We start from the raw sequence: 25366 nt of genomic DNA on the forward strand, positions 1-25366 counted from the left end.
CAAAAATCCAAATTACCCTTTTTTCACATGGGGTTATAAGCTGTCTTGAGTAAACCTTTGGCATTTGGATATTTAATCTTTGCAAGGGAGTATATGCACTCGTGGCTTGAAACTGGTAGAGTTAAGTGGGATGAGATTTGATGGTTATTTTATCAGATCAGTGAATTCCAGATTATGGCTGATATTTCAATGTCATTTTTAGTAAATGTCAAAAATATTAATAAGGTAATTTTTACCTTAAAACTTGCAGTTTTATGACAGGAAATTTAAAGAAAATAAGGTTAATTATATGTTTAGTTAAATAGATTTTTAATTTATACCGAGGGTTTAAAAATGCTACAGAAAGAAAAATCTTTGTCTTTAATTTTCTAGGCCACAATACATTATAGAGATATTTTTGGATTGCCATTTTGAAGGATTGAAAACATGTTGTGATTAAGATTAATTTTAGTTATATGAGATAATGTGATTAAAAATAGGAATCGTGTTATGTTTTTTTCAACCTAGCAAATAGGTAAATTTCTTTTCAATATCTTTTATTTTTGAGGCTAGAAGCTAGAGGTATCAAGTCACCTAACACGGCAGTTTGAAAACTTGGACTTATGTACAGTTCAACTGGTTATGTTAGCTGCAGCGTGGTTATTATTAGGACCAGAAGCATGACATTCACTATACTTTAAGCCAGTTTTAAGAATTATTTGCAGAACTGAATTTGATTGAACAAAGAAATTATTAAATGAAATAACATTTAGTATTCTCCTAGCTTTTTCTTATCTGTTTGGTGGTAGGGTAATGTGTTTTATACAGTCTGCCTTGTATTTAAATCTGAAGTTAAAATACACTTTTATGGGGCTGGAAAGATGGCTCAGCCATTAATGGCACTGGCTAGTTACTTTTGCAGAGGACCCATGTTTGATGAGTCCTAGCACCCACATAGTAGTTAACAACCACCTGTAACTCCAGTGCGGAGGAATCCAGTGCCCTCTTCTGGCCACCACAGGCACTGCATGTATGTCCCGCACATAATAAATGCACATGTAGGCAAAACACCCATACATAAATTAATCTTAAAAGTGAAAAATTTTTAACCTCACGCCTTATGATGCTTGACCTAATCCTTTTATTTATGTCTGCTTTTTAATGATTCTTTTTCTCATCCCTTTGGCAGATTTAAATAAAATAATAAAATGATCATAATTTAAAGTTTAGTAAATCCTTTTTTTTTTTTTAAAAAGCACCCATGGCCAGACCTCTAAGTATTATTGCCATTAGTTTCATAGACACAATGTGACCACAGACATAATCAAGATTTGTTGTATTCCTGAGTCCTAAGGTCATCTGTTTTTCTTTTTCCTTTTCTTTCAGTAAAATACAGCTCATCAATTAATGATAGCCTTTGGGGGAGGCAAGGATAGCTCGTGTATTTTGGTGAGGAAAAGATCCAAACATGTATCCACATTGCTGGGATTCTCCAGAAACCCTTTAAATTTTAAAACCACCAGAACCTTTTTTGTCTGTATCACACTAGGTTCCCAGCATCTAAGCCTTAGGAGCAACCATATAACAGGCTTATTGCAGAATGTCAGGAACTTGGACAGGGAAATGTTTGAGATTGGTCTTCTGTAGCTTTGATCTTTTGGTATATGTTCTGAAATTCAACAGTGTGCTTGTGTTTAGTGGTATTTCCTCTTTGTCCTGTAACTTTTTCTTTTAAGCATATTGTTTTACAGAATCACTAAGGATGCAAATCTAGGTTAAATGGGACAGAGTAAGTCTCTGCACCCGAGGTACTGACCAAGGAAACCTGAACTATGCTCAGTTGTAGCTGAGGAGTGTGTAAGGAGGGAGGAAGCTTCGCCTACTTTGGGCTTAAAATTGGAATTTTAGAAGCAATCTCTTTAATGAATTAGATTCTCATTTGCAGTTTATTATAAATGACATCTTGAGTTAATTGGTAACTCAGTGGGATGTCAGTTGTGAATTGATCTGAGGATTTCTAAATTTAGAACTTTAAATTTATTCTAGTAATGATTTCCTTATTAAAAACAAATGTGATCAAGGTTATACAAAGGATAAGCATAAGATTCTTGAGGAGGTGGGAGGATTGCTGTCAGTTCAAACCCAACCTGTGCTAGCTACAAAGTGATGCATAGTGAATCCGTGTCTCAAACCAAAACAGAGCAATAGGGAGAGTAAGAAATCGTTTTATTTTCCTTGGTAAGTTTTTAATTTAGTAAGTCTTCCAGCAACTTTTCTGTGTGTCTGTGTCAAAACTGTATTACAGAGAACAAAATTAGCTGTACGTCATGAAATGTCCTTTAGAATGGTTGTGGATATGTTTTACTTTCTCTTCTTAAAACATCAGTAGGCTAAACAAACGTCATTTAATTGACATAGTTTGCTCTGACTTAAATTGCTAGTCATTAAAAGACAGTTTTATCTATTAAAAAGTTGAGTCCCTGTAACTTTTAAAGCTGCCATTTCCCCATTTCTCATGCATTCTGGGTTTAGGGGCTTGCATATTCTATACCAGTGTTACCTTTTATTTTTAAATACCCACTTTTTTGACATTTTTATCTGTATGTGTATATGTGAGTAAATTGTGTGTATATGTGCTGCATGCAAGCACATTCCCTGAGAGACCGGAAGAGGGCATTGTTTTCCTTGGAGCTAGAGTTACATTTAATTGCGAACCCCACCCAGTGTGGGTGCTGGGAATCAAACTCATAACCTCTGGAGGAACAGTAGGTGCTCTTAGCCATAGATGTATCTCTCTAGCCCCTTTTAAAATTAGCATGCGTGCCTATAGTGTGTGTGTGTGTGTGTGTGTGTTTGTTTTACTGGGTCTCGAACTCAGGATCTGTGGTACTGCGCTAGTGAAGACTACCACCAAACTATATCCCCAGCTCATTACCATGATCTTTTTTCCTCCCCCCAGAAAACCCTTTTTCTTTTTATTCTTGCCTAGGAAATGTATTCAGTCAAGAAGACCAGAGCATTTGCTCTTTCGTTTCTTTGTCGTAATTGTAGAACAGAGTGATGATCAGATGGTACCAGCGTGGAGGCAATTGGTGGTGTCTGTGCAGAAATTAGACCCAAATTGCAACCCTTAAAGGCCTGCTTGTGGGCTGCTGCCCAGCTGCTATGTGAGCACTTGAGTTTGAAGACTGCTCAGGCCTTTTTGCTGCAGCGCTCTTCTGCCGTGGTGTTTGTGGTCCAGACTTCCTAACTTTTGTACTGGCCCAGGACACCTTTGGGACCAGTCCAGAGTAAAGACTTTGGGCACCAAATCCTCATGGGTTTGTTTCTCTTTGCTATTAAATTGCACATGTAGAGTGCAGCGTGCATTCATGGACCATACCATGTGTTCTTTGGGTTCCACTTACCGCTTTCTCTTACTGTTGATTGTGCGTCACAGTGACACATCTCAGCTGTTAGTAGAACTATATGTTGCGTAGTATACATGCTAGTGACTTTCTGAATGTGTGGAAGGGTCTTGGACTCAAGGTGTTTTTAATCACTAAAATTTACTGAAGAATTTAAGTTGTATAAAGCAGCTTTACATATAAGCAACAACAGAAGGAGTGTTTCTGATGTTGTTACTTTGAAATGTCTTATTTTAGAAAGTTGAAAGTTGCTGTACATTCCGTACGGCTCCCTCTCATCATACCTTGTGTTGACAAGGAGCACTGGCATCTGTAGGAGCAAGTTGTTAGAAGTGAAGGGAATCGCCTTTATACAACGCTGTCCAAAAGAGAATTCTATCCCTCCATTTCTTTTTCCAAATTGTCTCTAACGTGTTTATCTTAAAACTTTCCATGAAATTTTATAGCTTTGTGTTTGGATCTTATACATGGTTGTCGGATTTCTTCTCAGGTAGTACTAGAATTGATGCCCTTAAGAAGCAGTGTTTCCTGGTTCACTATTTCTGTTGTGTAGATATGTAATAGCTGGTAGATTTTCTACAAACGGTAGTTTTATTTCTGGCTTCCCCACCCCCACCCCCCAAATGTGCTAGCTAGGCACCCTTAGTTTGATGTCATTTAGATTTGGACACATGACATTTTTGTCTTTTTCCCAGCTGTTTGGTTATTTATTTAATGTGAGTGCTCTATCTGCATGTATACCTTTATGTCAAAAGAGGGCATCAGATCCCACTGGAGAAGATTGTAAGCCACCAAGTGGTTGCTGGGAATTGAACCTGGGTCCTATGGAAGAGCAGCCAGTGCTCTTAACCACTGTGCCATCTCTCCAGCCCTTATTCTCAGGTTTTTTTTTTTTTTTTTTTTTGGTTTTTTCGAGACAGGGTTTCTCTGTGTAGCTTTGCGCCTTTCCTGGAACTCACTTGGTAGTCCAGGCTGGCCTCGAACTCACAGAGATCCGCCTGGCTCTGCCTCCCGAGTGCTGGGATTAAAGGCGTGCGCCACCACCGCCCGGCTCTATTCTCAGTTTTAAAAGCAGTATTTTGCAATTTTATATGACGGTTATTCTGGGGACCTTGGATACATTTGTTTCTGAGGAAGCATCTATTCTAAATTTTCCCATTGAAGAAAATAATTACTTATTTTTAAAAATTAGGTTATTTCTATTATTTTGTTGGTTGGCTTTTTTGTTTTTGTTTTTTGTTTGTTTGTTTTTTGGTTTTTCGAGACAGGATGTCTCTGTGTAGCTTGGATCCTGTCCTGGAACTCGATCTGTATACCAGGCTGGCCTCAAACTCAAAGAGATCCACCTGCCTCTGCCTCCCGAGTGCTGGGATTAAAGGCGTGCGCCACCACCACCCAGCAGATTTTTTTTTTATGTGTGTATGTGTGGGCATACATACCACTAAGCATGAGTGGAGGTCAGAGGATGACTTTTTGGGATGGATTTTTCACCTCTGCATGGGCTCTGGGCATCAGGTACAGGTTACCATGTTTTCAAGGTAAGCATTTTGACCTGATGAGCCAACTTACTCACCCTGGAAAGACTACTTATAGTTGTCCTAGCATGGAATCTAAAATAACCTTAGCATTTTCTCCTGAGACACTGAACGATGAGTCTTCCACCTTGGCCATGGGTTCCAGGATCAAACTAGTAGGCAGGCTTTCACAGCAAGCCCTCTAACTGCTAGGTCATCCAGCTGACTTTGTTTACACTGTATGTATCCTGGAGGGCCTCTAGCCATCATATTGGGTAGTAAGTGCCTTTACCCACTAAGCTGACATGCCAGCCTCCAGTTAAACTTTATTATCTTTACCAGTCTGAGAAGCCAGTTTCAATTTCTGTTTCTTGGAGCTGGGGAAATGGCTCATTGGGTAAGGTAATTGCTGAGCAAGCTTCAAGACCTGTGTTTGGATTCTCAGGAAATGCTCACATACAAATCTGGGTACAGAGGTATACCCCTGTAATCCTCGTCGTGGGGGCAGGGACAGGAGCAGTCCAGAGGCTTGCTGGTCAGCCAGTCTAGCTAGTTGGTTCCCTACCTCAGAAAATTAAATGGAGATGTTAGAGAGATGGCTTAGTGGTTAGGAGCACTTGCTTGCTCTTTCAGTGGACCTGAGTTCAGTTCCCAGAACCCACATCTGGTGGCTCACAAGGAATCTTGCACTTTTGGCCTCCATAGACATTGCACACAGGTGCAATTTGTGTCTGTCTCTCTGTCCCCTCCCCTAACATATACACACAGACATACCCCAAAATAATTAAATTTAAAAATAAAATGGTGAATGATAGAGGAAGACATGTTCTTGACTTCTGAACGCCACATATAGATATGGGTTCCCACAGCATGTACATATTTCCATATACTGTACACAAATAATAACTCCCAGTTTTTCAGTACACAAAGATACCTTCATGTTTGAGGGATTTGAATACACACACACACACACACACACACACTAATTAGTTGTATAATTTATTTCCTTCTGGTTTTGTTCTTTGAGACAGGGTCTCAGGATGTATTTGTGGCTGGCCTGAAACTTGATTTTTCTCCCTGGCAGGCCTCTTATTACACAAATCTGCCTGCCATTTCCTATTCAGTGCTGGGATTAAAGGCAAGCCGCCAGGCCCAGACATTGGACATTCCCTTGTGAGTTTTAAGAACTATGCCTTATATGGATTAATCCTTTTAATAAAGTGTTACAAATTGCTCTTTTTAGTTAACGTTTTCTTATTCTTTTTTTAAAATACCTCCACTTCCCCTCAAGACAGGGTTTCTCTGTGTAGCCCTGGCTGTCCTGGAACTCACTCTGTAGACCAGACTGGCCTTGAACTCACAGAGATCCGCCTGCCTTTGCCTCCTGAGTGCTGGGATTAAAGGCCTTTTTTGACATTTGTATTTTTGTATCTTTACAACATATTTTTTAAAAACCAGCATCAGAGCCTAACATGTTGTCACATCTGACTACTTCGTTACCTTTTCCCTGAAGTTTATTATCCTTTATTTTCATTTCCTGTGTAAGGGTGTTTCCCGGTGTATATGCAGTAACCACAGAGGACAGAATACTTCTTTGCTTGCCCAGAACTGCTTTAATATGATTGTTAGCTGCCCTGTGGGTGCTGAGAATTGACCCCAGGAAGAACCCTTTGGAAGGACAGGTAGTGTGCTCTTAATTGTTGGGCCATTTCTCCTGCCTTTTTAGTACTTTTTTCTCATGGGGATTTGAGCTCCTTTTTGGTGTCCTGTTGTCTTTTTTTGAGTGTTTTGCCTACATGTATGTATATGTATTTATGTGTTCTGTGTTGGAACACAGTGCCCATGGACACCAGAAGAGGGCATTGAATTCCCTAGAAATGGTTACAGATGGTTGTGAGCTACCATGTAGTTGCTGGGAACTGAACCCGGGTCCGCAAGAGCAGCCCTGGGTTGATAAATTCCTACAAAACTCTAAAACATCTTGAGGACTTAGGTGATCACCTTTTACTACTACTGATGTAGTAACTTCTTTTCTCCCCCATTTGTTTTTCTAACTTCCTTTTTGTGTGTGTGTTTCTCTAAGTGTCCTGTTCTGGCTTTCTAAATGCATAGTTTCCCACACAGATATATTTAGCTTGGGCATTATAATTTTTTTTTTTTTTTTGGTTTTTCGAGACAGGGTTTCTCTGTGTAGCTTTGCGCCTTTTCCTGGAACTCACTTGGTAGCCCAGGCTGGCCTCGAACTCACAGAGATCCACCTGGCTCTGCCTCCCGAGTGCTGGGATTAAAGGCGTGCGCCACCGCCGCCGCCGCCGCCGCCGCCGCCGCCGCCACCACCACCGCCCGGCTCGGACATTTATAATTATTAGTGTTGTTATTGTTGTTGTTACTTTTGCTGAGCTAGCATTATTTTTTTAGGTTAGCTTAAATAAAATTGTCATCTGAATAACAGATATGAATTTAATTATTTTTCCAAAGTCTACTGGTTTGTGTGTGTAGTTTATGCTTATTTTTTTTAACCACTAGTTAATGTAAATGAGGTGGGTTTTGTGTGTGTTTTGTTTCATTGCTCCCTTGCCTCATCAACTGGGTCATTGGAATGATTTGGTTATTAAATATTTCTGTTGGCATTTAGTTTACATATTGTAAGACTGAACCCTTAAGTGTGCATTCGGCTCACTTGATTTTGGTGTATTCACAAGATTGTGCAGCTGTAACCGTGAGCTCAGTCATGAACTGTGCCTTTTTAGTCTGTGTTCTTCTCTTTTCCAGTCCTCAGAACCACAGCTCTGCTTTCCGCCTTCCTGGGCTTGCCATTCTGTGCTCTTCACGCAAATAGCATCTTGTACTAAGTGACCTTTATGTTCTTGGCCCTTTCACTTCATGTTTTATGGTTCCCATAGTGGTGTGGGTCCATGTTTGTTACAGTCTACACAGTATACCATATTTCACTGAGCCATTTCTCAGCTGGTAGATATTTGGGTTGTTTCCACTTAGCGTTGATGATCATGGTCTATGGGTATTCACATACAATCTTTGCATTGACATAATGTTCTTACTGCTACTGGGAAATAAATATACATGGTATTGGGATTTCCAGGATATACGGTAACTTTAATAATTTAAAGAACTGCTAAACTCTCTTCAAGTTGTCTGCACCATTTTACATTTTTCAGGAGTAAGAGCTCGGATCTCTTTCTTCCTCACCAACAGCATTTGTTACCATGCTCTTGATTGACCATAAGCGTGAATGATGTGGTATGTCATTGTGGTTCTGATTTTTATGTCCGGAGTGATAACTGTGTTTCCTTACATGTGCTCAGGTGGCGTTTGTATGTTGTCTTTGAAGGAATCTCTGGTCAAGTTGCTTGCCTAGCTGTTTCAGTTGTTTTTATTGTGCACTGTAAACAGTTCTCTTTCTGTTGAACTCAGTCGACCTTTACTGCAGCCTTCCCATCTTACAGATCACTCCCTGTAAAGTACAGAAACGTGCAAGTTCTTCTCAGTCCCAGCGTGAACGTCTGCATGTTTTCCTTTAGTTTCTTTGCCTTAGGCATTACCATTGCTCAATTGAAGGCCACCGGGGTGGCTTACACCTGTGTTCTTCTCATAGTTTCATGGGTTTAGTTATTTTTAGGATTTTAGGTTTGATTCATTTGTTTGTTTGTTTGTTTGGTTTTTCAAGACAGGATTTCTCTATGTAACAGCCCTAGCTGTCCTAGAACTCCTTTGTGGTCCTCAAGCCCACAGAGATCTTCCTGCCTCTACCTCCCGAGTGCTGTGGGATTAAGACCACGCCTGGCACGCGCGCGTTCTCTCTCTCTCTCTCTCTCTCTCTCTCTCTCTCTCTCTATATATATATATATATATATATATATATATATATATATATATATATATATATATATATATATAATGACAGGTGTTCAGCTTACCTGACTTGGTGTGATTCTGTGTGGTGATGATCCTAAAGTTTTAATTTGTGTGCTTTCCTCAGTAAAAAGGACAAGACATTTTTTTCCCTTCTTTTTCCCCATTTGTCTTTCAGTGCTAGGGTAGAACCCAAAGATTGGTGCTTGCTAAGCAGACCTCTACTGTTGAGCTACACTGCCAGCAAATACTAGTTTTTAGTGGCTTTTAGCTGCTCTGTTCTTTTTCAGTATTTCAGTTTTCTAGAATTAGACATTTGTGCTTTAAACTATCCCAGACTATTTTTTAAACACTGTCTACCCAATCTTATGTTCCAAGGCTTTCAGGTAAGGGATTGTTTTCTTAATGAATTGATTGTTGAATTGTTTTTCACCACAGAAATTCCAGTGGTGTGTCCTAAAACTTTCTTTATTATTTTTCTCTCTTTTAGAGATCATAATGAATTTTAAGATGACAATGATCTTTCTTCCTTAGACTAGTGTTCTGGTGTGTGTTCCAGTTGAAGTTGTGGCCTCCCATTGCGTGTGCGCGCGCGCGCGCGCGCGCGCGCGCGCGCGCACACACACACACACACACACACACACACACACACACACACACACACACACACACACACACACACACAGCCTTTCCTCCTTCTGCTCTTAGAGAATCGGTTTTCTCAGTATGTTCTGTCGTTTGGCCATCACAGCATTGCATAGTCAGAAAGGATTTGTTCTTTACTGCTCAGAGCCCTTGTTCTCAGAATTTTTTTTCCTTTTTTTTTGTTTTTCGAGACAGGGTTTCACTGTGTAGACCAGGCTGTCCTCAAACTCATAAAGATCCTCCTGCCTCTGCTTCCTGAGTGCTGGCATTAATAATAAGCCACACCTGGCTTATTCTCAGAATTTATTGATGAGGTGTATGTGTGGGTTTTTGTTGTTGTTGTTTTTTCTGATTAAATATTGCTTCTCCAGAACTTTTTTTTCTCCTGGATGTTCAACTTTATTTTATATTTTATGTCTCTTAATCAGGTGTTTGTACTCTCTAGTTTTATTTTTAGCTAGTCTCCTCAGTGCCTTTTCTTGTTTTGATCTGCTTTAGTTCACTTTCTGAGAGCTTTTTCAGTTTTGACGCTTTTACCTTCTTTTTTTTTAAAAAAAAAAAAAACTTTTAGAGAGCCTATTTGCTCTGTTCAAAGAACAAATACCTTGTTTGTCATTTTTGTGTCCTTTGTTTTAGTAGTGGGGTTTATTTAATTTTTTTTATAGCTCTCTTTATATACTGTTATCTAGGATACTTTGTATCAGGGTAAATTTTCATGAATATTGTGTATGTGAATTTTGTTACTTTTTGATTTCTGAAACAGGTTCTAGCTACATGGTACAGGCTAGCCTTGAGCTGGAAGTCCTGCCTCTGCCTCCTGAGTAGTGGGATTATTGGTATATGCTTCTATGCTTGAGTTCCCAAGTCGGGTTACTTCCTAGGGAGCATGCACAACTTGTGGGCAGTGGAAGCATTCATGAAGGTGATGTAGTACTCCCTTCCTCTGTGTGCCCATTGCATTCCCGTAATGTGGAGTCTCATGCCTGTGCAGGAGATGTGTGTGGGTTGACAGCTAATGTTCATATTTGCAAAGGACAGTGTAACTTGAGTGGTGCCTACAGTGTGTAATATTCCAGTTTCTTCAGATCAACCCCTGCCCTTTCCTTCCCTCTGTACAGACAGGGTCCCCTTTCTACTGTAGCTCTGTAGTCACTGGTCTGCATCTTTTCCCGAATCCTTGCTTTGCACAGGGTTTTGGTTCTGTTCTCCATGTGTTAGGGACTCAAGGCTCCATTTCGAATGCCTTCAGAGTCTGCTTTAGCTCTTGCTCTTGCTCTTTTCTTGGCGTTACTCCTGGCTGTATTATAAGCTCTTTGTGGTACACGCTTTTCTAGTACTGTGTATCCATATCCATACCCACCATGGGGTTGAAGAGGGCTTTGTGTGTGCTCTTGGTTTCCAGAAGCAGTGTTGTCCAAACTAGTTCTATTTGTAGGGGAAAAAAAAAAAAGATTGATCTGGTGTCTGTTAGCTTTTGTTTTGTATAATCATTTAATTTGATGAATTTTTTCACTCTTTGCATGTCTTTTGTTTCTCTTAAGATTTTCAGAAGTACTGGTAGGGCATGGTGGCACACACCTTTAATCCCCTGACAGTCACTTCTATTTCTCAGCTCGAAAATATAGACCACTGTCACCCTGACCATGATTGACAAAAATGGTAATTCAGAAATTATGGTGGTGAATAGTGTTAATTTGAAGTATTTAAGATACATGTTTTCATTCTTCTAAATTGTTTTCTATGCTGATTTGTTACATGTTAGTTACTCTGATTTACAGTTCTCTTGGCTGAATGCCAAGGTTTTGTAATAACCACAGGGTAACCCTTCTCAAGGAAAGACAGAAATTGCAGGTGGATACTGACATGAAATGGAATTTCTAATGAAGAAAAACTTGCACTATAAATATAATTTATAGTAGGGAACTCTGTTTTGTTGTATCAAGTAGATTTTGAATTCTTTGGGAAATTATTTCTGTGGTTACAGACACGGAAGGAAAAATGTTTTCAACTAGGATTTTTTATTACTAAATCAAGTGGGTTTTTTGTATGTTTATTTGTTTTTGGTGTTGTTTTCTTTTTGAGACAGTATCTTGCTATGGGACTCTGGATAGCCTGGAATTCACTTTGTAGATTAAGCTGGCCTCAGATGTGGGGTTATCCTCCTGCCTCTGCCTCCTGTGTGCTGGGATTGCAGGTGTTGCTTAGCCAGCTGTCGATCATCCTCCCTTGATGAGGCAGTCTGTTTGTTGACTGTAGTTCAGCACCTTGTGTGTGACACCTTGTTTATGTAGTGTTCGCCTTCAAGCTGTTTATAATTTAATGGTGTGTTTATTAATAGGCATGTCAAGGTGTATCATTGCACATGTGTGGGAATTCCACCTTGTTCTTTAATATTCTATAAATATATGAGTGACACGTAGCTGCTCCTTTTGACTGACCAGGTGACAGTTTTGTAGGTAATTTTACCTTTAGCTGCATAATATCCATGTGGGTACTAATTAATGCTCACTGTTGAACATGTTTTAGTTTCAGTTTGAGTAATTCTAGTAAGCCTCAGCTCACGTGTACAGACTACAACTTTGCATTAAAATAGTTTCACAAAATTGAAAATGTAAATTCTGCCATGTTCAGCTTTCCCTTTTCACTCCCCTTGGATTGTGTGTGGTGGCATGCATTTAGTCTTACAGACTCAATTCTTGTTTTAATTCTATACCTACCAAGGGCCCAGACCTTCCCATTAGTTTAGCTGCATCTTCTCCCACATAAGCTAAGTCATCACTGAAGCTGCTGAAGCGGCTACAAATCCTCTTTATTTTCCTTCATATGAAACAAAAATTGGAGTGGATTAGATCTGAGTTTAAATCTTGTCAGTCTGTGCTTTTACCTGTAATTCTTTTGGCCTCTAAGTTAGTTTCCTCTCTGATATGAGGATAAGGTAGGCTGATGCTCAGAAAACATTTAGATTAGTGCCTGGAATGGGGTAGGAGCCAGAATTACCACCACCCGTATTGCTGATAGTAAAAAGAAGAGTAATGAACTAATTTATTCATCTTTGGTGACCTCTAGCAGTTTCCTCTCAGGGAGACTTAGAAACTAGCTTTAGGGGAAACTGTGAATGCAGCCCATATTATTAGCTAATTAGTTAGTGTTTATTCTAAGCTTTTTTCCCCCCTTTTTTCTTTTTTTTGAAAGGCTATGGAGTTTTAAAGTTTCTCTTGATGTATTTGAACTTTCCGATCTACTTGAGTGTTGCTGCAGTGGAAACTGGGTTGCAGCAGTTGGTTGGGAATTTGCAGTTGCTTGAGTTGAGTCCTGGCTTTGCTGTTGACTTTGTCCATGTGTCTTTGATTAAATGACAAACTCTCTAAGCTCTCGCTTTCCTTTTTCTGTTCATACCTTGCCTGCCTGCCTGCCGGTAGGTGCTCAGAAACTCTGATGCCATGTGCTAAGGCTCTTTAGAAGGGCAGAGTGCTCTTCAGAGACAAGAAGTGTTTCTTTCTTAGTTTTCAGCTCAGCCTCGTTCACCTTGTTTCCTGAAAACAAAACCTTGATGTCATACAAGACACTACAAATTAAAACACATCCCATTAATAATAGCTCTGTGGCCAAGAGTATTTTGGTAACTTTTTTCCCCCCTATTATAAAGGTTTTTAGACACTCCCCAAATAGCAAACAGTTCCTGGACAAGTGTGACTTGTAGTTCTAGACCGTCTGTTCCAGCTCTACTCAAACCAGCCACCTCCATTAAATCTGTGGCTGATTTCACCCAGCTTTAGTTCATTTCTGTTTCAGCTGCTCTTCTGCATGGGGTTGGCAGCATAACTTCTGTTTGGGTTTTGTGAACCATCTTGTGCTTTTCCATGTGACTTGGTCTTGTTTTCTCAGCTTGCTTGGAGTACTCCAAAGGGTAAACACACGAGTTTTCCCTCCTCTACAGCATCTGTGGGAGAGGGCACTTTGTTCAAGTGTGTCCATGGGCTGCGGTTGAGTAACTTGCACTTGTACACACATCTGCGGCAGTTTGCAGCTGTTTAGTGTGTATCTAGAGTTACAGACAGGCATCCAACAGGCCTTGTTGAAGATTTGGTGCTTTAGTGTGCCACCGTGTGTTTTAATGTAGTCTCACCCTTTATCCCCCCTTCCCCAAGAAATTTTGCTATTTATATTTGGCTGAAGGAATTTAGTAGATCTTTATTAATTTGAATTTTAATATGATATTTGGGGAATTGTGTTGTCTGAGCAGTAATAAACAGTTCTAAAAGACTGAGAGGAAAAGAGTTATTCAAGAGTCTTGGTTCTGGTAGTTTTCATTATTTCATTAAATTAATTTGTTAAATCTCTGGTGATTCTTACTATAGGGTTAGGTTGTCGACTTTGATAAGGAGGAGCCTGTTGCTGATTCATTTGGAAATGACTATATTAAGAAAAAGAAACTCCTTTGCATTTGCTTTAATTGGAGCTTTCCTTAAAACAAGATTTTTTTCTTTGCACTTAAAATTAATGTTTCTTCCACATGAGTGTTTGCATTTTATTTTCCAGATTTTTTCCCTCTAAAACCAATGTGCTGCTCCACTAAGACCCTGTTTTGCATCTTCCCCAGGAATGTCACTGTCTGCTGGATCCTCCCCTCTCCATTCCCCCAAAATTACTCCACACACCTCTCCTGCTCCTAGAAGAAGAAGTCACACTCCAAACCCAGCGAGTTTCATGGTGCCGCCTAGTGCCTCCACTCCTGCCAATAACCCCGTTCCTCAGACTCCATCCTCTGGTCAGGTGATCCAGAAGGAGACTGTCGGGGGGACGACTTACTTCTATACAGATACAACTCCAGCACCTTTGACTGGAATGGTACGGCTCCAATAAAGAGGGACTTGGCGCTCTTAGGAAAGCTGCTCCTCACATTGGAAGGTCTATAGGGACATGAAAAAGCATTTTACTTTTTAACTTATTCTCGTGTCATTAATTTCATTCAGTAATCAGATTGTAGTCATCCTTTGTTTAGTGTGTTGGGGCTTGTTTTCCCCACAGGGTTACCTAGTCAGCACCTGGGCTAGCTAAAGTTGTATTCTCTGACTTTGTTTCTAGTTTGGAGAGGAAGGAAGGTTTCCCTCGGGGAAGAAGTCTCTCAGTTAATGAAAGTCACCGTTGTCTCAGATAAAGCAATAATGTAAAGGCCAGAGTTCTAGATAGCAGAATGGCATGCTGTGATAGAGGCTGATAGTGTGGTCCTTGGGAGAGTCTGACCCGAGGGAGCCAAAGAACTGCTGATGGGAAGGGAATCCTGAAGTAAACGAGAAAGGTAGACTGGGGGACAGACGTGCATACAAAGACCAAGAGAGGAAGAACATGCCCAGAAGAAATGATTTCTTCTCGGTGAGTCCCCAATGTCAAGAGAGGGTGAAAGGAGGAAGCAGAGGGAGGGAGAGGAATGTGGGGCGGCACCACCCCGGCCAGCACAGAAGGCCGGCTCCCCTTTCAGCCTCATATGTTACAGAAGTGAACTAGAGAATTTAGTAAATAAGTCTTGACGAAAAAAGCCAAATTCCATTAAAATGACGGGAGCTTAAACTATAGGTTTCCATAGCACAGTTTGATTGTCAGACTAGGTTAAATTTAATATTTTGCTAAAAGATGCTTTGAGTGACGGGAAAACGGGTTTCTTTGTCCTTGTTGTAAGGCTTAGTCCTGCTGTGTTTTCCACTCAAGTCACTGTACTTCTGAGATAGTTTTCTTGTTTGTGAATGAAAAGAGTAGTGCCCACTGCCTTCTAGAAGTGAGTGTAAAAACCTGTGAGTCCTACAAAGCACCTGAAAGAACTGTTCTGGGAGGTCCTTTGCTTTGTTTTGTTTGGGGGCGGGGTAATATCATAACCATGGAACAGTGAACGCAGATGTGATCGAGGTAGAGACTTCTTTCAAGCAAATTCTTACCAGTTTAATAAGTTTCGGTACTTTAAAACAATTCTTGCTTGTGGAAAGAAGAAATGGCACTTACTATGTAGAGGCTGGTTTGTCACTGTCTCTGCTGTTTGTAGAGACCAGCATAACATAGTTTATAGTGTTTTCACTCTTCTGACAGCCTGAGGTAGTTGAACCAAACTGCCTGGTAGAAGGAAAGCAAAGCAAGAGAAAGGCAGTTTTACTCTCACTGTAGGCTTAGGCTTTGTAAAACTACTTTCTGGTTGCGATCCACAGCAGATGACTCCCTGAGGACAACAGAAGAACAGCTGAATTCATTTCTCTGGGGGTGGGGGTGGGGCTTGGGAAAATGAGGATAAGGGAAAAAAGAAGGGTCTGAGTGTGGGGAAGTGAAACCGAGTGACTGGCCCAGTTGGGAGACTGTGTGGTGTGCTAGATAGGACATGGAGCTGTGGGTCCACACGCCTCTGTTCGCTAGTGTGTTGCTGCAGCGTGGTTGGACAGGTGTGTGAGCAGACTGGACTTGGTTAGCCACAGGGACACTGCCTGCTCCTTGATGGTTTAAAAGTGCTTCTGAGTTGTTGGAAATAGGACGTTCTGTACACGAGCGAGTTTTGCTCTCTCAGTGGGCCTGAGATTTTACAGCTGGATAAATGTTTTTCTTCTTAGACTTCTTAAAATGATTTTTAAAATAAATTTTAAAATTATTAAAATAGAAGATTTTTTAAGTGAATCATTCAGAAAGTATTCTTCTAACAGTTGTGTTTGAAGTGTTTAATTCACTGTTATTAAAACATTTAAGATGTACCAAAATTTATTACTCTCAGATAAAAATTAAACCTTTATAAAAATGATAAAGCTTACTAATTGAGAAAAACTGATGATTACATTTTCCTCCTTCTTGCCTTTTTAGGTATTTCCAAACTATCATATTTATCCTCCAACTGCACCTCATGTTGCTTATATGCAACCAAAAGCAAATGCACCTTCCTTCTTCATGGCTGACGAGCTCCGACAGGTATGCTTTCAGAAGTTAGGGTAGACCCTGACTGTTGGCTGTACTTCAGAGCAGGAGGAAGGATGTTCAGGCTACTGTGTGTAGACTCGCACAATCACCTAAGCAAGGAGATTTAGAACATGGAAGTTTTGTGTATTTTTTTTGTTTTTTGTTTTGTTTTGGTTTGGTTTTTCAAGACAGGGTTTCTCTGTGTGGTTTTGGCGCCTGTCCTGGATCTCGCTCTGTAGACCAGGCTGGCCTCGAACTCACAAAGATCCGCCTGGCTCTGCCTCCCGAGTGCTGGGATTAAAGGTGTGCGCCACCACCGCCTGGCTTGTGTATGTTTAAGAAAGCCGCCGGGCGGTGGTGGCGCACGCCTTTAATCCCAGCACTCGGGAGGCAGAGCCAGGCGGATCTCTGTGAGTTCGAGGCCAGCCTGGGCTACCAAGTGAGTCCCAGGAAAGGCGCAAAACTACACAGAGAAACCCTGTCTCGAAAAACCAAAACCAAAACCAAAAACAAAAAAAAAAAAAAAAGAAAGCCATTTTAAGGAAATCTTAATGTGTTAAAGTACAAAATATAGAATTACTATTTAAAAGTGCTTCCTTTATGTGCTTCATGTTCTTTGTACAAAAAGGACTCTTTACGTGGGTTTATTTGTTCGTGTGTTTGTGTATAAATGCGTGCTCACTTGAATGTGTCAGGGAGAGCATATGGAAGTCAGAGGACAACTTGCGGGAGTTGGTTCTCTCCTTCCACCATGTGGGTTCTGGGTACCAAACTCAGATTAATCAGGCTTGGCAGTGAATGCCTTTCCTCACTGAACCATCTCACATGGAAAGGGCCCTTTAAATAAAGCACACATCATTTAAATGGTCTCTAACCTTTAAATTATTGCCGCCTGGCTAGGGTTTGGATTTATATATATTAACATCTCTAGATATGTTATGATAGGAGTATTAAAAGTAATAAAAAAATTATTTAGTTATAATGGAAAATGTAGATATCAGAAGCTCTGTTTAAAATCTGTTATCAATATACTTGTTTCTTGTTCTTAGGAGCTGATCAACAGACATTTAATAACAATGGCTCAAATTGATCAAGCAGATATGCCAGGTAAAATGCATATTGATACATCCCTTTCCCCACCCCTGGCAGAAGCAGGATTTCTGAGTTTTGAGGCCAGCCTGGTCTATAGAGAGAGTTCCAGGACAGCCAAGGCTACACAGAGAAACCCTGTCTCACAAAACCAAAAATAAACAAACAAATAAATAAATAAATAAATAAGGGGGGTGATCCTATATTAAGCCACATTAATAAAGAATTAATAGATTAACAACGTATATGCCTAAGAACATTTAAAGCTTCTACTGTATATACCAGTAAGTTGATAAAGTATTTTAATAGGTAAAGATTCACTATACAGGGCACACAAAGAAGCTTCTTTTCTTGTGAAGAAATACTGGGTTGTGAATTTAGCTCAGTGGAAAGCATTTGCCTGGTAAATGCAAGGCTCTTGGGCTCTTTCCCCACCACTGGAGGCCAAAATCACAAAGCAAAACATTGCTAAGTTCTACTAAACATTTAAAAATGACCCAAAGACACCTGCTGTTAAAGAGGAACTAAAACTTGGAAGGAGATATACAGTCTGTACAATTGACAAATAATAGAAAAAAGACCTGATCAAAGAGCTCACCCGGAAAATGGCCAAAGATGAATATGGGCATTTTTATGGACAATCCTTATAGCCAATAAATGTGTCAAGAGAAGGAAATAAGGAAATGATCTGACAATATGCCAACTTAGGCTGTAGATCCATATGTTCTCGGTATTGATGATAGTTTAAATTGTTGAACTTGCAACTGCTTTGGAAAACTCAAGCTGAATATCTATATACCATTTACCATTTCTGATTCTAGATCCAGACAGACTTTGGTCATTTCAAGAAAGCATGTATATAGCAAGCCAGCAGCTAATAGTGAATAGGGACAGATCAGAAACTTTTTCTCTAACGTTTGGGACAAGACAAGGATGCCACTTTTGCCCCTTTCATTCAGAAGCCTTAGCCAGAGCAGTCAGGCAGAAGAGAGAAATAAAGGCATCCAGTCAGACAGCAGATGGCAAGCTATACACATCACAAGACTGTACCAGAAAACTTCAGAACAATACTCAAATTCAGCAAAGTTGTGGGATACAAAAATCAACATTCAGAAATAGTTTTCTCAAAATAGCTCATAGATAGCAAATAAGCATCTACCAGTGAAGGAATAAATATAGCCAAAGAGATACTATCATGGAATACATTGCTGGAAGAATTTGAACGGGTCACAATGGACAGTGTTATTAAATGTCCACACCAAGACACATTGAATAAATGAATATAACCAAAACAAAAAAAGAGTCCGCACCTTCTAAGGGTTTGAGGTTCCTGTGGTTTCTGTCAAGTAAAGACATCGGTAGAACCACCACTGCACAGGACAGACTATTCCTTCCTAGATATTTCTTTCAATTCCCTGTGGTTTGCAGAGCTGTGAAACACATTCCGTAGCATCAGACACCGAGATACTGTGACCCTTAGGCAAAGCACATGTGTTTTGCTGCCCATTTCATCCTTGGCTGTGGACATGGAACCCAGAGCCTCGTGTATGCTGCTTAAGACTGAGCTGAATCCCCAGCCCTGAATCTGTACTGCTTTGGACTCAAGTATAAAACAAGTACTGACTGATTCAGTGTTAACTTTCAAACCTTTGTTAAGTAGTGTGTTCTATAATAGAAGCATGAAGGATAGACACATATGAATATAATTCCAATTTTAACTATACCACCTTTCATTTGAATGATTTATGTAATCTCCATAAAGAATCAAAAGATAGAAAATCCCCCCCCCCCCCCAGCTATCTTGTCAGGACTTAATTTAAGTAATTTATGTGAAATCTATAAGTGAGTACTTCCTTCATATTAGTGATAATATTGTATTAATGAAATTGAGTGTTTACTTTGGAGAAGCTTAGAGACAAGGAGATATGCAGGTTTATATAAGACATTATACACAGAATAGCTATTTCAAAAGCTGAGTTGGTCGTAGCACTAAAGCCCAAGAGAGTCATGAGGACAGAAAGAACTAGCCATTTGTTATTTGAAAGTTACGACTTGAGAGTGGGCTAAACTGGGTGGAAAGGAGAGTGACTTTGAGGGACTAAACAGAAATAAAGCTACACAAGTGCACAGTGCTTAGGGCTGGCAGACCCCACCACAGAGGTGCAGACTAGGACTGTAGCTCATAGAGCTGTGTTCCAGCAGGATCGTGAGGAAGCATCAGTGCAACACAGGGCACTTAAATCTGGGAAGTCCGGCAGCGGTGTATCCAAAGTGCAACGGCCTGAAGGAAGGACGTGTATTCATAACGTTTTTGTCCTGTGACCAAAGTGTACAGCTCCTAAAGCCAGATAGTGTATGCTCTGGAAATCCCTGTGTAGTGAATAGTTTATCTTCACCTTGTATAGTTGCTTGGTGTTAAAACTGCGGTAGCCATCCAGAGGTTGTTGCAAATACCTGTTGTAGCTGGTTTCCCTCCTACGCCTTCACCGTCAGCACTGTTTTAGCTGCACCTCTTAACTACTGGGGCAAGCATAGTTTCCTCCAGTTGTGCTTACTTGAGCCAGAGGTTGGTTTGTAAGAGTTCAGTGCCATCCGTCATGTCGATAGGTACACCCATAGATATGCTTGCAGACATGTACGTGGATGAACACACTTCCTGATTCAATGATACTTATTTCAAATTTCTGGTTTTTATAAATATTAGAATAAAATGTTTAATCAAGTAATGACAGTTCTGGTAATTATTTCTGAGAACAAAAGTCCCATATTTTGCTGCCAAGAGACTGGAACTGACTTTGAGTGTGTGAACTTGAGCTGTGCTTTGGCTGCTTGGTAGCCTGGTTTATTGGTACAGGAGCCGTAGTTTGTTTTATAGATGTATTATAAATCCAGCACTGTCTCATGACACAGATCTGTTAGGATCTGTCAGTGAATGGTGATAGATTTGATTTCTTTTTCATTACTGTGAGAGATTTATGAATGAATGCCTATCATTGAAAATTGTCTTCCTGTGACTTTCTCAGCAGTCCCCACTGAAGTTGACAGCTACCATAGCCTCTTCCCTCTGGAGCCACTGCCTCCCCCCAACCGGATACAGAAATCAAGTAATTTTGGGTATATCACATCTTGCTACAAAGCTGTAAACAGCAAAGATGATCTGCCATATTGCCTTCGGAGGATACATGGTAAGGAAGATGGGTTTCTTTTGTCAGGAGTGTATTACTTGAGCTAAGATGATCCATATGCTCCTATAAACAGGGCTTTATTTATCATACACACCTGAAGGACAAGGTTTCTTTTTTTCTTTTCTTCTTCCTTCCTTTCTTTTTTTTTTTTTTTTTTTTTTTTTTGGAGCTTGATACCTTACAGGCAACATAGACCATTTTCATTTGCAGTTGATTATAGTAGAAAATTTTCTTCTTTAGGTTTTCGTCTGGTTAACACAAAGTGCATGGTGTTGGTTGATATGTGGAAAAAAATTCAGCACTCAAATATTGTAACTCTGCGTGAAGTGTTTACCACTAAAGCATTTGCTGAGCCCTGTAAGTAACTGGTCCTGTGGTGGTTCTGCTCGTGAGTTGCACTGTTTGGAGCCAGACTCCTGTGACGTGTGTTTCTGTTTTCTTGTAAGCTCTTGTGTTCGCATATGATTTCCATGCTGGAGGAGAAACTATGATGAGCAGACACTTTAATGACCCGAATGCTGACGCCTACTTCACAAAGAGAAAATGGGGTAAGAGAGGTGCCAGCAGACTATGTTTTGATGCATGCTTTGGTTTGGGGACAGTAGTTTCATATTAAAACATACACAAATTTATTCTCGTCATTTTGAGGGCCCTACTGTACATTTTTTTTTTTTTTTTTTTGGTTTTTCGAGACAGGGTTTCTCTGTGTAGCTTTGCGCCTTTCCTGGAACTCGCTTTGGAGACCAGGCTGGCCTCGAACTCACAGAGATCCGCCTGGCTCTGCCTCCCGAGTGCTGGGATTAAAGGCGTGCGCCACCACCGCCCGGCCCTACTGTACATTTTTAAGGCATCTCAGAATTGGGGTTGGTTTGCAGCAAGTTAGGAGTGTGCATTGACTCAGACTTGATGCCAGCATCTTTGGTTTACTCTGGGTATTTCCCCGTCTTTGTACCCTGCAAACACAATTTGATAGTCTTACTGTCCAGTGTGCCTGTATGATCATTTATGAAATTACTTCCTAAACATGTGCTTTTGTTTATTATGTGTCAAGTCAGGTTTCTTAGAGCAACTTTACTTAAAAATGGAGTATTTGTTTTCTGCTCTCTTTGTAATATCTAAAGTCATTTTATAATTGAACTGTTTCAAAAAAACCTAAAAATGTATAGTTAGTCTAAAATGTGCTTATTTAGAAGGAAAGTGATACAAGAGAAAATGTAAATCCATTTTGAGATGTCAAAATTTATGTGTTTATGGACAGTCTCATTGTATGGTGTGAACCAAGAATGAAGCATCACATTGGTAGCTGTGGTTTAATCTTAAGATATTCTTGAACACAAAACATAATACTTGGGTTTGTCATAACCTTGCTTTCTGCATTCTAACAGTTGAAAGAAGAACGTTGTGGTTACATAGTTGTTGGGCATTGAAAACCTGGTCACACAGTGTGGTCCTTTCGCCTTTTGTTGTGTTATCTGTACACAGGCACAGTTTTGTGGAGGATGTGGTACAACTCTCCCCACAGATGAATATGGTTGTGGCTCGAATGACTAGCACCGCCTGTGAAGTGGCTATAGGCTTGGATGTATGCCTGTCTTCACCTGAGCACTGCTGCCATTTGGGCTGCGCCCTTGTGTTGTGGGGCTCTTCTGTATCGCAGATTGGTGGACGGTGGTACTGTGCACAGTGGTACTGTGCACTGGATACCCCTCTGACTCAGCTCTGATCCAGCCAGAAAGAGCCACAGACACTGCCAGTGTTCCCTGTTGAGAACTACTCAGAGCATTTTACCAGTTCAAAAAATCTGTATTTTGTTTTTGTATTGAAAACATGTATCTCAGTTATTTACATTTTCTCAGAATCAGCCCTTCCATTTTACACTTTTTTTTTATTTTTCCTTCTGAGACAGGGTTTCTATGTGTAGTCCTGGCTGTCCTGGAACTCGGTCTGTAGACCAGGCTGGCCTTGAACTCTCAGAGATCCACCTGCCTCTGCCTCCCCAGTGCTGGGATTAAAGGCGTGCGCCACCACCGCCACCACCGCCACCACCCCGGCCCATTTTACACTCTTATAACCTCACATAATACACTATACACACATGAATGTCTCTTGTTTTCTCTTACTGTATAATTATTGGTTTAGCAACAACTTCTTTAAAAAGACACATTTGTTATAAATGTATTATTTAGAAGATGGAGATGATATGAGATAGAGAAATTGTATTTATATCGAATTATGTAGAAATTACAATCAAGTGAAGTGAATGGTTAGAATCGAATCTGTTGGGAAGTAAGTCCTATGTGCTTGCTGTAAGTCCTCACTCCTGTAATTAGCACTTAGGAAACTGAGACAGGAGGATTGCCACAAGTTGGAGGTGTTGTATTTTAAAAAACGGTGGGAAGGAGTCATAACATAATAACAGGGCCCATGTAGGAGGTTTATTGAGGGGAGGGGAGAGAAGAGATAGAAAAGGGGGCAGAGACCAGTCCCTGGAGACGAGAAGGAAGGGAGAGAGAGACCGGAGGTGTACAAGGCCCACCTTTTATAAGGAAATGTAGTGAGTGCGCACAGGGGTGCCTTTATTGGCTGAGCTGAGGTATATCCTGTCAGGACCCTAAGGGCAAGCCAGTATAGATGCTGGTTTCGGCACCAGTGTTATTTATTTGTCGGCGTTATTTACCGGTGTGAGAAAACACGAGGTGCAATGAAACCCGCTGTAAGAGTTTTTATTAGGGAAGGGAAAGAGTGGAGGTGGGTAGGCCTACGGAAAAGAAAGGTGTGGGGGAGGTGCACGTGCTACCTCTGGAGAGAGGGAGAGAGCAGGAGGGGTAGAGCCTGCTTTTATTAGTCACCTTGAGCATGCGTATATGGGCTTAACGTAGCCACGCCATACATGCGTGTCGATTATGTGGTCACACTGCGCATGAAGGCCTGGAGTGACTAAGCATTTTGCTTGACTGCTGACAGCACATGTCCAGAAGTAGCTAGGAATAATAATGGGAGACCTACAGAGTAAGATTCTGGTCTCCAAAGCAGAACAGAATAGATGGATGTAATGTCTCATGCCTTCAATCTCAGCACTTAGAAGGCAGATGCAGGCATATCTTGTGTTCAAGGCCAGCCTGGTCTACGTAGTAAGTTCCAGGACAGCCAGAGCTATATACAAACAACAATAAAACAGAATAACCAGTACTACTTTTCCTTATGACCATATCAATTGTATAGTAGTTTTTTCCATGGGGCTGGAGAGATGGCTCAGCAGTTAAGAGCACTGACTACTTTTCCAGAGGTCCTGAGTTTAATTCCCAGCAACCACATGGTGGATCACAACCATCTATCTGATGGTATACATGCAGAACCTGCAGGTACACATGCAGAACACTCATAAAGAAAACAGAAATAAGTACAATCTCAAAAACAGACTTCTTTGGTGGTGCAGTGGGCTAAACTACAGGTTTTGTCGTCTTGAGCTGTGCTCCACCCTCAGTACACTGTTGCAGGGCTCTCCCGGGTTCTCTGTCGTCGTCATCTTCTAAGATGGCGGCTTCTGCTAAGAGCTGTTTGGAGACTTCTAAGATTCCTCTGTAATGTCTTCATCCTATCCAAATTGAGATGAAACGGTTCGTTTTATATGTGCTTACTAAAAATGTTGTCCCAAGCCATAACTACATAGTCACTATTTTTTTAGTCAGGATTTTTGAAATAAGGTCTTATTTTGTAGCCCTGACTGTCAGGCCTTGAGTTCTTACGTAGACCAGCCTAGCCTCAGACTTGCAGCAGTCCTCCTGAGTGCTTCCTAAGGGCCGGATTATATTAGGGGCCAGGACACTATATTTATTCATAATTAACCATTTGACTTTCACATTGTGAAGCCCCATTCACAGAAAGTTGGTTTACAACCATATGGCTACAAGGTTATGGTCACTGAAATAATTAACAAAATACGAATTAAGTCTCTGTTACTTAGTTAAATATTAGTATTGGCCTAGAAGGTGATGAAAAAGCAGTTTCAAAGCTGAGAGTGGAACTCAGTGGCAGAACGGTTGTCTAGTATGTGTGAGTACCTGGGTTAAATTCCCAGTAGCACAAAATAGAAACACCTACAGCAGTTGTTAGACTAAAGATAACTACTTTCAGAGTAGATTGTTTAACTATTGATAAGGATACTGCTTTTTAAATTTTTGTTCTTGTTCAATATCTATTTGGTCAAAAGAAACAGTCGTGAGACCTGTGCTACTTTAGCATCATAAAACCTATAATCTTGGTTTTAGAAACACTCGGGCTTCTCTGTTAAGTCCTTCCTGTTATGAACATGCATGAAAATTCATTTGCTTTCTAGGCCAGCATGATGGACCACTGCCCAGGCAGCATGCTGGACTGTTGCCTGAGTCTCTCATTTGGGCATATATTGTCCAGCTGAGTTCTGCTCTGCGTACTATTCATACGGCAGGTTTGGCATGTCGAGTAATGGATCCAACAAAGATTCTGATAACTGGCAAAACAAGGTAGTAGCTTTTTGAAATTTTTGGGTTTCTGGGTTTTTGTTGTTTTGTTTTAATTTATTTTGAGTGTGCAACTGTTTTGCTTGTATACATGTATGCATACCACATGTGCTTGGTGCCCATGAAGGCCAAAAGAAGGTATTGGGTTCCCTGGAGTTACAGATGGTTGTGAACACCCCCAGAACTGTTGGCAAGGTATCTGGGAATAGAGACAAAGTATCAATCCCACTTTCTCCTATAGAGCCGTATTCTCT

At 40.5% G+C, this 25366-nt stretch overlaps 1 protein-coding gene across 5 annotated transcripts in view; it reads left to right on the forward strand.

Annotated features, from left to right (window-relative positions):
- Pan3 (poly(A) specific ribonuclease subunit PAN3) overlaps positions 1–25366 on the forward strand; it is a 126886-nt gene that overhangs the window by 84014 nt on the left and 17506 nt on the right. For 4 of the 5 annotated variants that reach the window (XM_052754533.1, XM_052754531.1, XM_052754534.1 and 1 more), the window contains 7 exons: positions 14016–14263; positions 16247–16351; positions 17389–17446; positions 20452–20613; positions 20854–20970; positions 21060–21161; positions 24950–25115. In XM_052754533.1, the coding sequence (XP_052610493.1) occupies positions 14016–14263; positions 16247–16351; positions 17389–17446; positions 20452–20613; positions 20854–20970; positions 21060–21161; positions 24950–25115 (958 nt within the window). The remainder of the gene's footprint in view (positions 1–14015; positions 14264–16246; positions 16352–17388; positions 17447–20451; positions 20614–20853; positions 20971–21059; positions 21162–24949; positions 25116–25366) is intronic. The other variant, XM_052754532.1, reaches the window with a different exon arrangement.

Source organism: Peromyscus californicus, unplaced genomic scaffold, assembly GCF_007827085.1.
Source record: "Peromyscus californicus insignis strain IS unplaced genomic scaffold, ASM782708v3 Scaffold_2__1_contigs__length_46816999, whole genome shotgun sequence".
Classification (NCBI taxonomy): domain Eukaryota; kingdom Metazoa; phylum Chordata; class Mammalia; order Rodentia; family Cricetidae; genus Peromyscus; species Peromyscus californicus.